General features: G+C 33.8%; 1 protein-coding gene across 8 annotated transcripts in view; it reads right to left on the reverse strand.

Moving 5' to 3' along the window:
- ASCC3 (activating signal cointegrator 1 complex subunit 3) overlaps positions 1 to 13,018 on the reverse strand; it is a 384,990-nt gene that overhangs the window by 296,702 nt on the left and 75,270 nt on the right. For all 8 annotated transcript variants that reach the window (XM_003897951.5, XM_017958157.2, XM_017958154.3 and 5 more), the window contains one exon: positions 1,606 to 1,726. In XM_003897951.5, coding sequence (XP_003898000.3) covers positions 1,606 to 1,726 — 121 coding nt within the window. The remainder of the gene's footprint in view (positions 1 to 1,605; positions 1,727 to 13,018) is intronic.

A 13,018-nucleotide genomic window follows, 5' to 3' on the forward strand; every position in this document is an offset into this window, starting at 1 on the left:
TGTGATAATTGTATTGTGCTTAGACATGTGCTAAAGATTTTATAGGCAAAGTATCATGATGTCCAGAACTTCCTGTCATTGTTGAGCAAAAATTTAAACAGTAGGTGTGTGTGTAAAGGGTCTAGGAAGAGCAAACTGTCAATGACTAATGAATCTACGTGAAGGGTAAACAGTGATCATTGTATTATTCTTGTAACTTTAACTACAGGGTTTGAAAGTTCTCAAAATAAAAAGTTGGAGAGCAATTACACTACTACTTGGCCCATAGTAAGTATATATGTATTTTCTTTTTAAAGAAAATTTGCTATGCAGAACCTCTTTAGTTTAATTAGGTATCACTTGTCAACCGAGTAAACAGACAAACTATAGAATAAAAGAAAATAATTGTATCTGACAAAGGCCTAAGATCCAGAATCGATAAAGAACTTAAATCAACAAGCAAGAAACAAATAACCACATTAAAAAATGGGCAAAAGACATTAACAGACACTTCTCAATAAAAGACATACAAGCAGCCAACAAATGCTCATCAACACTAATCATCAGAGAAACGCAAATCAAAACCACAATGAGATACCACCTTACACCAGCCAGAATGGCTATGATTAAAAAGTCAAATAATAACAGATGTTGGCTCAGCCACAGAAAACAGAGAACATTTATATACTGTTGGTGGGAATGTAAATTAGTCCTGCCACTACGAAAAGTAGTTTGGTGATTTCTCAAAGACCTTAAGACAGTTACCATTTGACCCAGCAATCCCATCACTAGGTACACACCCCCTACAAAATCAATCATTCTACCAAAAAGACATACAGACTCACATGTTCATCACAGCACCATTCACAACAGGAAAGACACAGAATCAACCTAAGTGCCCATCAACAGTGGATTGGATAACAAAAATGCAGTACATATGCACCATGGTACATATGCATTGTTCTGTTTCCTGAGTTGAGTCCATAGTAATATTTTTCTTACAACTTACTACATAACAGCTGTCATTTTACAGTTAAAGAAGCTTTAGAATGTTTCAATTAATCATGACTACATGATGTCCTTTGCAACAACATGAATGCAGCTAGAGGCCATTATCCTAAGCGAATTAACATAGAAAACCAAATACCTCGTGTTCTCACTTATAAGTGGGAGCTACACACTGGGTATACACAGACACAAAGACGGAAACAAGACACAATGGGGATTCCAAAAGGGCAGCGAGAGGGAGTAGGGAAAGGGATAAACAACTACCTGTCAAGCACTATGATCACCATTTGGGTGACAGAACCCATATCCCAAACCTTAGCATCAAACAATATACTCTTGTAACAAACCTGCAAGTGTACCTCCTATATGCAAAATAAAAGAAGAAAATTTGTGTATTCTAAGTAGTTTTAACTTTTACCAAAAACTGCCATACCCAAACACTGCCCTCCTATTTAGGTCACTTATGTTTTTTCATAATGTGCCATATCTAAAATCTATTTAACAGAGTAGTATCAGTGAATTATATAATAGGCCAAATAAAAATTAATTACATTAAAAACATTTGCTAACCAACGAATCTTTCCTTTAAATTACAATGACCGCTGCATACTTTCTTACCTTGAAGAACCTGAAACCTATGATCATTTGAAGAATTAAGAAATCTATCCACAATTGTAATTCTGTTCTGGAGGAGTTTCTCAATAAGTTCAAGTCCTTCAGGTCCCAGCAGTTCAAATAGCTTATAAAAAGAGAAAAAAGTAACACACATCTGTTACCTCAAAGTTTAACTTTCTCAAGTTATTAACAACCTATTCAACAGAGTTGTAAAGCCAAACTAACATAGAAATACTCAAAACGTTTAACAAAAATTGTAACTTAAACTAAGAAAAATGACTCTTCACATTGCCAAGAAGCTTTATAAAGGCTATCTGGAATTATATAATTAAAAAACATTATTCAATTTTTAAAAATTAAGATTTGAATATATAACTCCAAATCACAGAATAAGAAATTCTTGGTATAACCAAATGAAATTCTAAAATAATTTGCTCTTCAACATATCATTCTGGTTTTCCCAAATAGAGTCCAGAGTACTATTTTTCTTGCAACTTACTATACAACAGCTGTCATTTTAGTGTTAAAGAACCATTAGGATGTTTTAATGAATCATGACTTCATGCCAATTTTTTACATGTATTTTAAATGCCAAATAAATCTGAAATCTAAAACACAGTGCTGTAAGTGCTTTACATAACTTTATGAAAATTTCCCAAGCATATCCCACTCTCCTAGGCAGAGCAGTTATCAAAGATTAAGTTGATGTCAGAGGTAGAGAACCAGTGTTAGGATTCAGAGAGTTTCAACTACATAATTACACAATATAACTATTCTAGGAAGTCTCTAGGTTTCCGCAAGTATGATCTGGGAAGATATATATATACACACACACACATATATATTTTTTTCTTATTTATATATATTATATATAATATATATTTCTTGTTTAGAAATATAATACTCTAATTTTCCATATAAAGATGACATATTAACCAAATTATAACCATTCTCAGAGAATCCACACAAATAAAACCATAAAATTTTGTTTGGTGTACAGGGACATTAAAAGTTTAATAAACATTTTATTTTTGCTGTTCATTTTACTGAAATTATGCACACAAAGGGACAATAAAAGAAACAAAATGAATTATTAAGAATAGTCCTGTCCAATCAATTTTAATTCTACTGGCCAGTATTTTTTATTGAACACATTATATGCCAGGTACTATGATAGGCATTTTGCTAATCCTATCAAGCAAAGTCTCCTAACAATATTTTCAAATTAAGGTATTATTATTGTTATTTTTGGACTTAAGAAAATAAAGCTTTAGAAGATTTACACAAATTGTCCAAAGTTACACAACTAATAGTAGGGTTTTTTGAAATGACATCTATCTGAATCCAAGCCTAAACAACTTTCCACTGCACTACACTAACACTTTTGAATATTTTCCAGAAAACTGTGACCCTGAAATATGAAATATATTGTAATAAAAAAGATACCAAATTAGGTAATATAAAAGATATTGAGCTTAAGAAACTTTTGTAAAGAGAAGCAGTAAAGAGGCAAGACAATAGGAAAATGGTCAAGAAATATGAAAGTAAATACATAACTTGTGACACCCACCCTCCCTCCCCTCAAAAAAACAGGTATTAATAATATGTGGCAGAAAGAGTTTAAGACAGACAAGGATAAAGGATGCTGGTAGACAAGACATAATGTCTGTGTTCCCTTACCCTCCATACTTCCTCAAAGAATCACCCATCAATAACGTATAACATATGGAGTCCTAGAAGTCCCAGACACTCAGGGGGCCCACATGGTCAAAATTATTTTCATGATAATACTTAGCTATTATTTGCCTTTCTTATTCTGTTGACATTTGTACTGATGGTGCAAAAGCAATGGTGGGTACAACTGCTGGTGCCTTAGCATAAATCAAGCTAATAGTGTCAAATGAATTAGTAATTATCGTATTCTTCACTGTCACACAAGCACAACTACAAACAACAACAACAACACAAAGCCAACTTCACTTAAGAATGTCCTTAAGTAAAGCAATAAAAATTATTAGTTTTGTAAATTTCACATCATATGTATCTTTTCTAATATTCTGTGTGACAAAAGGGGAAGTATGTATAAAATCACTTCTATATATAGAATAAATGTATGTATAAAAGTATTTTATAAAAATTTTATAAAAGTATGCATAAAATTGCTAGTGAAGAGGCTTTCTATGTAACATTGTTTTGATTTAAAAGAATGACTAAAGACAAATTGATTATTCAGAATGGGATATCTGACATTTTCTCAAAAATGAAAGTGAGCTTCCTACACAAAGGAAAACAACTGAATGTAATTTATTGCCAATGCTAAAATGCAAGTTTTCAAGAGAAAATTAGAATTTTGAAAAACTTGCATTCCACTGTAAATTTGACCATTTCCCAATACTTAAAACTTTTCTGATGATACCAGTGATAATATTAATGAATGAATTCTTTTTATATTATATAATCAAATATGTCAACATTTAAAAGATTTGCATGACTCAATCAATTATTTTCCAAAAGACTCATATATGACGTCATAAAATTATACATGGGTAAAAAAAAAAATCCATTAAAAATGAGAACACTAATAGATTTTCAGGAAAACTAGTATAAAAATTCATTGATATGCCAGATTTTCATTGTAACTAAACTGAAAGAAACTACTGCTTGTCAAGTTTTAATTTAGCATCAAAAAAGAATATTAAAAATTATTTGAGAAGGCTTTTAAAATATTATCCTCTTTTCTAACTGCATATCTATGTGAGCCTGGATTCCCTTTGTATGCCTAAACCAAAAATATGTATGATAGCAGATTGATTACAGAAGCAGGTATGAGAATCTGCTTTCTATTAAACCAGACATTAAAAAGACTGCAAAAATTTAAAATAATGCTACTTTTCTTTCTACATTTTACAGTTTTGGAAAATATAGTTAATTTTCATTAAGCTGTTAACTTCTATTATTATTGTTATTTTAAAATGAATAAATATACGCAGTCATGTGTCACTTAATAACACATATCCTGAGACATGAACCACTAGGTGATTCTGTGGGAACATCATACAGTGTACTTATACAAACCTAGATAAGGCAGTATTCTACACAGCTAGACTATATGGTGTAGCCTATTTCTCTTAGGCTACCAACCTATACACCATGCTACTATACTGAATACTGGAGTCCACTGAAACACAATGGTAAGTGTTGGTGTGTATATGTAAACACAGACAAGATACAGTAAAAACTATTGTACAAAATATAAAAAGTGGCATAACTGTATACCTAAAGAGGAGCCTGCAGGATTGGAAGTTACTCTAGTTGAGTCAGTGAGTAATGAGTGAATGTGAAGGCCTAGGATGTTACTGTACTACCGTAGACTTTATAAACACTGTTCACTTTGGCTACACTACATTTGTTTTTTCAAAAAACAAACAAACAAACAAACAATCTTCGATAATAAGTTGACCTTAGCTTACTGTAACTTTTTACTTCATAAACTTTACATTTAACTTTTTGACTCTTTTATAACAACACTTAGCTTAAAACACAAACACACTGTACAGCTGCACAAAAACATTGTCTTTATAACCTTATTCTATAAGCTTTTTCTATTTTTAAAATTTTCATTTTTTCAACTTGTTAATTAAAACCTCACACACAAAAACACATTAGCTTAGGCCCACACAAAGTCAGGATCATCAAGATGTCACTGGTGATGATAGAAATTTTTCAGTTCTATTATAATCTTACAGCACCACTGTTGTATATAGTCCGTCACTGATCAAAACATCCTTATGCAGCACATGACTGTACTTGAAGAGTTTCTCAGTTTTAGTTTCTGGTATAGTGAATACCAATAGACAGAAACCACATAAACAAAATCTTGTAGAGTACTCAATAACTTTTAAGAGCATAAAGAGGTTCTGACATCATAAAGTTTGATAACTGATGTCCAAGATTACTATAAAACATTTTTAAATGGTCACACTCTACTTATCTTATACACGCATTTCTATAGCGTTTTCATGCCATAGTACATTTGGAAAGTCACAATATTTATAAAGCATGTGAAGTAAACGGACAAGGCTACTCTGACCAAAAGAGACTAATTAAAAGCCTAAGTGATCCTTGGCCCAGACAACTGCCTTGAGGATTAGTTAATAAGAATAGTATCCCAGCCCACCTACAACCCATTATGTTATATGCCCTGGCACACAAGAAGGAAACCTCTACTATACTAACACACAAATCTGTTTATATAATACCATGGTTTAAAATCCTTCATAGCATCCTGATCCTTACAAGGTAAAATCCAAACCTCTAAGTACTCCCTCATGATTGATACCTTCCATTGGCTGGTCCCAATAAGCCTGTCTGGCATCACATTCTTGCTTTCCCCAACTCATAAGTCCTTATCATTGAATGACGCCAATCCATCTGCTACTCTGAAGGCATGCTCTTTCACATGCCCATGTGTCTCTACATGCTGGTCCTGCTAGGCAGAATTACCTCTCTAATTTCCTTAGCACAGTAACCTCTCCTTTTAGTCTTCAAAATCCAGCTCAAATAATAACTCTTCTCTAAGACTTTCTCTATCTTTACTATGTTTTATGGCAGTTAAACAGCATACAAAGCTTCCCCATTACTCTATGTCTTCCTTCAAGGAAACTTTACTCTTTGTTTCTCCAAGAGTTAAAATAGTGCAAGACAAATCACAAGTGCTGATTAATTAAGATGTATCAAAGACATGCTGTATTCATAACAGTATTTTCTTTCAAATTTTTAACCCTTAAATAAGTGTCATATTTTTTCAAAGGGAATCATTAGAAGCATATGTTTTATTTACTAGATTAAACTCTTTCTAAATAAAAGCAAATATTATCTATAAAAATAATCTCAAAACAGAAAGAATCCTAAGTAAGTTCCTTTTGACAACACAAAAAAGTCTTTTGCCAAACTCCACCCAACACAGGATGAAGATTAAGTTTTTGTTGTTGTGTTGTTGTTGCTGTTTAATCTCCTTTAATTGCTGGTAGTTGCAAACACTTTAAGGCCCTCCTGCAACCTCAAAAATGGTTAACATATAACAAGTATAAGAGATGCCACTAAATCTACATTAAGATTCCTAAAAAACTGGTAATAAGAATTAACAGATCTGTGAAAAAATAAAAGCAATCAAAGAGTCTAGACAAAATAATGTACACAAGATCCACGTTTGATCCTCCTTTCATCCTTCAGGCATGTGTAAAAGTACTGAAGATGTGACCGGGCGCGGTGGCAAGAGGAGGATTTTTGTCTATGTTTACCCCTTCCCATACTAAAGTCACCTAGAAACAGTGTCCAACAACGTAAATATTTCTGGAGTTGAATCAAAAAAAATCACATAAGTGATGACCACAATGGAAATGAATGATAGGCCCATTTGTCCAACTCCAGTTTTTCCACACTTAATCTTGCACAGTCCTGCTCCTACTAGCATTAACTCTGTATTTAAAATAACATATATTAATTTTTATAAATGTTAACATTAAAGTGCTAAATTATAGCTCCAATAAGATCAAATATAGAAAAAAAAAACCACAACTAAAGTTATCACCTCCTTTCTCAAATCTTCTTTCTCCATTCATCACCAATTCTGTTAATGATACAATAATCCCTCAGTGAAATTAAAGTTCAAAATATTCTGATCAGAATTTATTATTTCTTTCTAGTTACACTTAACATCAAATCATACTACAAGTGCAGTGATTGTTCTTATCAGAAAAGTAGAGAAACTTAAAAATATACAAAGGACAGTTTATAGAATGAAATTACAAATAGTCCTTATGAAAACACACTAAAAAACACTCAGGCTCCCTTGTTATATTAAAAAAAAAAAAAAAAAACCTTAAAATTACATTGATTTCTGTTTACCTTTCAGATTGCCAAAAATTCAAACATTCAACAGGGCATAAAGTTGAAGCCTAAGTACTCTATGAAAAACATCTAAGATTGTGGTGAACAACAACTAGAAAAAGATTCAAAGATTCAAGGACTAGGTTATACAGGAAGAGAGAACTGAGTAAAGAGACAACTGAGAGGAGCCCACTGGGTTTGGGATAAATGTCAACACTGACCTCTAAAATAATTCTTTCAAAGGGGCCACAAACTTATTGGATTAGTTTGTAGAGAAATTTATGTCCCCCCAAAATGTTGCAAATGATAGAGTAATAAGCTTGAGATTAGTAGTTTCAAATCTAGTTATAATCAGTAAAAGGAGAAAGGGCTCTGCCAAAACCATACCAGGGTAACAGAGGACATACCCAAAGATACATCTCCATAACAAACAACATCAGAAGCTTAATACTATGAAGTGAGAGGGGATGAAATCGTACTAAAATAATTTAGCAAAGTGACTAAAAAAAAAAAAACAACCCCAAGCAGGCAACAATAACTAGCCCCAGTGGAATCATGGGACAAATATCCAGAGTATCCACAATATATTAACTGAAATGTTCATTTTCTAATGAAAAATTATAAGGTATGTAAAGTAATGGAGAGGTATGATCCACATACTAGGGGGAAAAAAGCAAGCAACAGAAATTGCCTGTGAAGGTAACCACATGTCAAATTTAATAGAAAAATACTTCAAAGTAGGCATTGTAAATATGTTAAAAGAACTAACGAGAACCGTGATTAAAGAATTAAACAATGACCAAAGAAATAAACACAAGTCCAAATGAAAGAGGAAAGAAACTGAGATAGCATTTTTTTAAAAAATGAAAATTATGAAATTATACACTACAGTAACTGAAATTAAATATTAATTAGAAGGACTCAATAGTAGAGTCAAACTGCCAGAAGAAATAATCAGCAAACTAGAAGACAAATGGATATTATGACATTTGAAGAACAAAAACAAGGCCAGGAATGGCAGCTCCTACCTGTGATCACATCACTTTGAGAGGCTGAGGAGGGAGGATTGCTTGAGGCCAGTAGTTAGAGATCAGCCTGGGCCACATAGCAAGACTCTGTCTCTTCAAAAAATAAAAGAATTAGCCAGGTGTGGTGGTGCATGCCTGTAGTCTTAGCTACTCGGAAAGCTGAGGCGGGAGGAATCCTTAAACTCAGGAGTTCAAGGCTGCCATGGGCTATGATCACACCACTGCTCTCCAGCCTGGACAAGAAAGCAAGACCCTGTCTCAAAATTGGATGGATGGATGGATGGGTGGATGGATGGATGGACAGACAGATAGACAGAAAGACAGGTAGATGAAGAAAAAAAAAACGAAGAAAAATTAAGAGACTCCGAAAAATGTGAAACACCACTAAGTGCACTGACATACACATAATGAGCATACCCAAAGGAAAGAAAAGAGAAAAAAAATTTTGAAAAACCAATAGCTTAAAACTTCTGAAATTTATTGAAAAACACACATCCAGGAAGCTTAACAAATTCCAAGTATGATAAATACAAAGAGATCCACATACAGACACATAATAGTACAAATTATGAAAGTTACAAACAAGGAAAAAAAATCTTTAAAGCAGCAAGAGAAAAATAATTCATCACTTAAAAGGAAACACCAATAAACTAACTGCTGACTTCTCAGCAGAAACAATGAAGGCCAGAAATTATGCAATAACATATTCAAAGTACTATAAAATAAAATAAGATTTAAAAAAACCTCAAACCTATCAGCCAGAAATCCTATATCCAGCAAAACTGCCATTCAAAAGTGAAAGCAAAATAAGGATGTTCCCAGACAAAAACTAAGAGATAAGCCAGGTACAGTGGTTCACACCTGTAATCCCAGTACTTTGGGAGGCAGAAGCAGGCGGATCACCTGAGGTTGGGAGTTCAAGACCAGCCTGACCAACATGGAGAAACCCTCTCTACTAAAAATACAAAAAATTTAGCCAGGCATGGTGGCGCATGCCTATAATCCCCCACACGGGAGGCTGAGGCAGGAAAAGCACTTGAACCTGGGGAGGTGGAGGTTGCAGTGAGCTGAGACTGCACCATTGTACTCCAGCCTGGGCAACAAGAGCGAAACTCCGTCTCAAAAAAAAAAAAAAAAAAAAAAACAGTAACAGATTTTGTTGATAGCCGACTTACCTTACAAGAAACATTAAAGGAAGTTTTTGAGGTTGAAAGCAAGTAACTACAGATGATAATTCAAACTCACAAATTACATATTACATAGGGTGTCTGTGTGTGTGTATGAGTGTATATATGTGTGTATAAGCAAAGTACTAAAATATATTAATTGAAAGTGAAAAGGAATACAGAATGGGGAGATGAAAGACAAATAATTCAACAATAACGGTTGGAGGGTGCAATATCACACTTTCAATATTGGATATAAAACCAAGCAGAAGATTACTAAGAAAATACAAGAATTTTTATCAGCTTAAGGAGCTTTGCGGCCACAACTATGCGGTTTTCTGAATATAGAATTGTGTTGTCTGAAACAGAGACAGACTGACTTCCTCTCTTCCTATTTGGATGCCTGATATTTCTTTCTCCTGCCTGATTGCTTGGGTAGATGTCCAATACTAATGCTGAATAGGTGAGAGAGGGCATCCTTGTCTTGTGCCTATTTTCAAGGGGAATGCTTCCAGATTTTGCCAGTTCGGTATGATCCTGGCTGTGGATCTGTCATAGATGGCTCTTACTATTTTGAGGTATGTTCCTTCAATACCTAGTTTATAGAGGGTTTTTAACATTAAGGAGGTTAAATTTCATCAAAAGCCTTTTCTACAACTATTGAGATAAGCATGTGGTTTTTGACTTTAGTTCTGTTTTTGTGATGAATCACATTTATTGATTTGCATATGCTGAACCAACCTTGCATCCCAGGGATAAAGCCTACTGGGTCGTGATGGATACATTTTTTGCTGTGTTACTGCAATCAGTTTGCCAGTATTTTATGGAGAATTTTTGCATGCCTGAAGAAAATGCCTGAAGTTTTCTTTTTTGTTGTTGTTGTGTCTCAGTCAGGTTTTAGTATCAGGATGATGTTGGCCTCATAGAATTAGTTAGGGAAGAGTCCCTCCTTCCCAGTTTCTTAGAATGGTTTTAACAGAAATGGTACCAGCTCTTCTTTGTACCTCCAGTAGAATTCAGCTGTGAAACCATCCAGTTCTGAGCTTTTTTTAGTTGTACAATATTTATCATTGATTCAATTTCAATGCTTATTATTGGTCTGTCTAGGGAATCAATGTCTTCCTGGTTCAGTCTTGGGAGGGTATATGTATCCAGGAATTTATCCCTTTCTTCTAAATTTTCTAGTTTATGTGCACAAAGGTGTTTATAGTATTCTCTGATGGTTGTTTGTATTTCTCTGGTGATATTCCCCTTATTCCTAATTGTATTTATTTGGATCTTCTCTCTTTTCATTAGTCTAGCTAGCAGTCTATTTTATTAATTTTTTCAAAAAATCAACTGGAATTGTTGATCATTTGAATAGTTTTTTGTGTCTCAACCTCCTTCAGTTTAGCTCTGACTTTGATTATTTCTAGCATTCTCCTAGCTTTGGGGTTGGTTTACTCTTGGTTCTCTAGTTCTTTTAGCTGTGATGTTAGGTTGTTAAATTGAGATCTTTCTAACTTTTTGATCAGGAAAGTCTCAGGATACAAAATAAATATACAAAAATAACCAGCATTTCTATACACCAACGACAGTCAAGCCAAGAGATAAATTGGGAATGCAATCCCACTCATAATTGCCAGAAAAATAAAATATCTAGAAATACAGCTAATGAGGGAGGTAAGAGATCTCTACAAGAGGAACTACAAAACACTGCTCAAATAAATCAGAGACAATACAAACAAATGGACAAACATTCCATGCTCATGGATAGGAAGAATCAATATCATTAAAATGGCCCTACTGCCAAAATAATTTATAGATTCAATGCTATTCTTAGCAAAGTATGAATCACATTCTTCGAAGAACTTAAAAAAAAAAAAAAAAACTATTTTAAAATTCACATGAAACCAAAAAAGAGCTCAGATAGCCAAGACAATCCTATGCAGAAAGATCAAAGCTGAAGACATCATGTTACCTGACTTCAAAGTATACCACATGGCTACCATAACCAAAATAGCATGGTATTGGTACAAAAACTGATATACAGACAAATAGAACAGGTCAGAGAACCCAGAAACAGGCCCACACACCCACAAACATCTGATCTTTGACAAAGCTGACAAAAACAAGGAATGGGGGAAAGACTCCATATTCAATAAATGGTGCTAGAATAACTGACTACCCATAGGCAGAAGACTGAAAATGGAAGATTGAATCTTCCTTGCACCATATAAAAAATTAACTAAAGATGGATTAAAGACTTAAATGTAAAACCTAAAACTATAAACATCCTGGAAGACAACCTAGACAACACTATTCTGAACATAAGAATGAGCAAAGATTTCATGATAAAAATGACAAAAGCAATTGCAAAAACTGATAAATAAGAACTAATTAAAAGAAAGAGCTTCTGTACAGCAAAAAAACTATCAACAGGGTAAACAGAATGAGACAAAATATTTGCAAAACTATACATCCAACAAAGGTCTAATATCCAATATCTACAAGGAACTTAAATTAACAAGCAAAAGACAAACAACCCCATTAAAAAGGGGGCAAAGGACATGACAGACACTTTCAAAACAAGATACACTGTGGCCAACAAGCATATGAAAAAAAGCTCAGCATCACTGATCATTAGAGAAATGCAAATCAAAACCACAATAAGATACCATCTCACATCAGTCAGAATGGCTATTACTAAAAAGTCAAAAAATAACATGCTAGGGAGGTTATGGAGAAAAAGGTATACTTATACACTGCTGGCGGGAGTGTAAATTAGTTCAACCATTTGTGGAAAGCAGTGTGGCAATTCGTCAAAGAGCTAAAAAAAAGAACTATCACTTGATCCAGCAATTCTACTACTGGGTATATACCCAAAAGAATATAAATCATTCTATTACAAAGACACACGCACACATATGCTCACTGCAGCACTATTCACAATAGCAAAGATATGGCATCAACCTAAATCCCATCACTGGTAGACTGGACAAAGAAAATGTGGTACATACACATTATGGAATACTATGCAGCCATAAAAAAAGAATGAGATTATCTTCTTCGCAGGAACATGAATAGTGCTGAAGGCCATTATCTTTAGCAAACTAGCACACCAACAGAAAATCAAATACTGCATGTTCTCACTTATAAGTGGGAGCTAATTGATGAGAACACATGAACACATAGAGAGGAACAACAGATACTGGGGCCTACCTGAGGGTAGAGGGTGGGAGGAAAGAGAGAATCTGGAGAAATAACTAATAAGTTCTAGGCTTATAACTTGGGTGACTAAATAATCTGTACAACAAACTCACATGACCTGAGTTTACCTATATAACAAACCTG

The sequence above is a fragment of the Papio anubis genome, chromosome 6 (assembly GCF_008728515.1).
Source record: "Papio anubis isolate 15944 chromosome 6, Panubis1.0, whole genome shotgun sequence".
In the NCBI taxonomy this organism is placed as follows: Eukaryota; Metazoa; Chordata; class Mammalia; order Primates; family Cercopithecidae; genus Papio; species Papio anubis.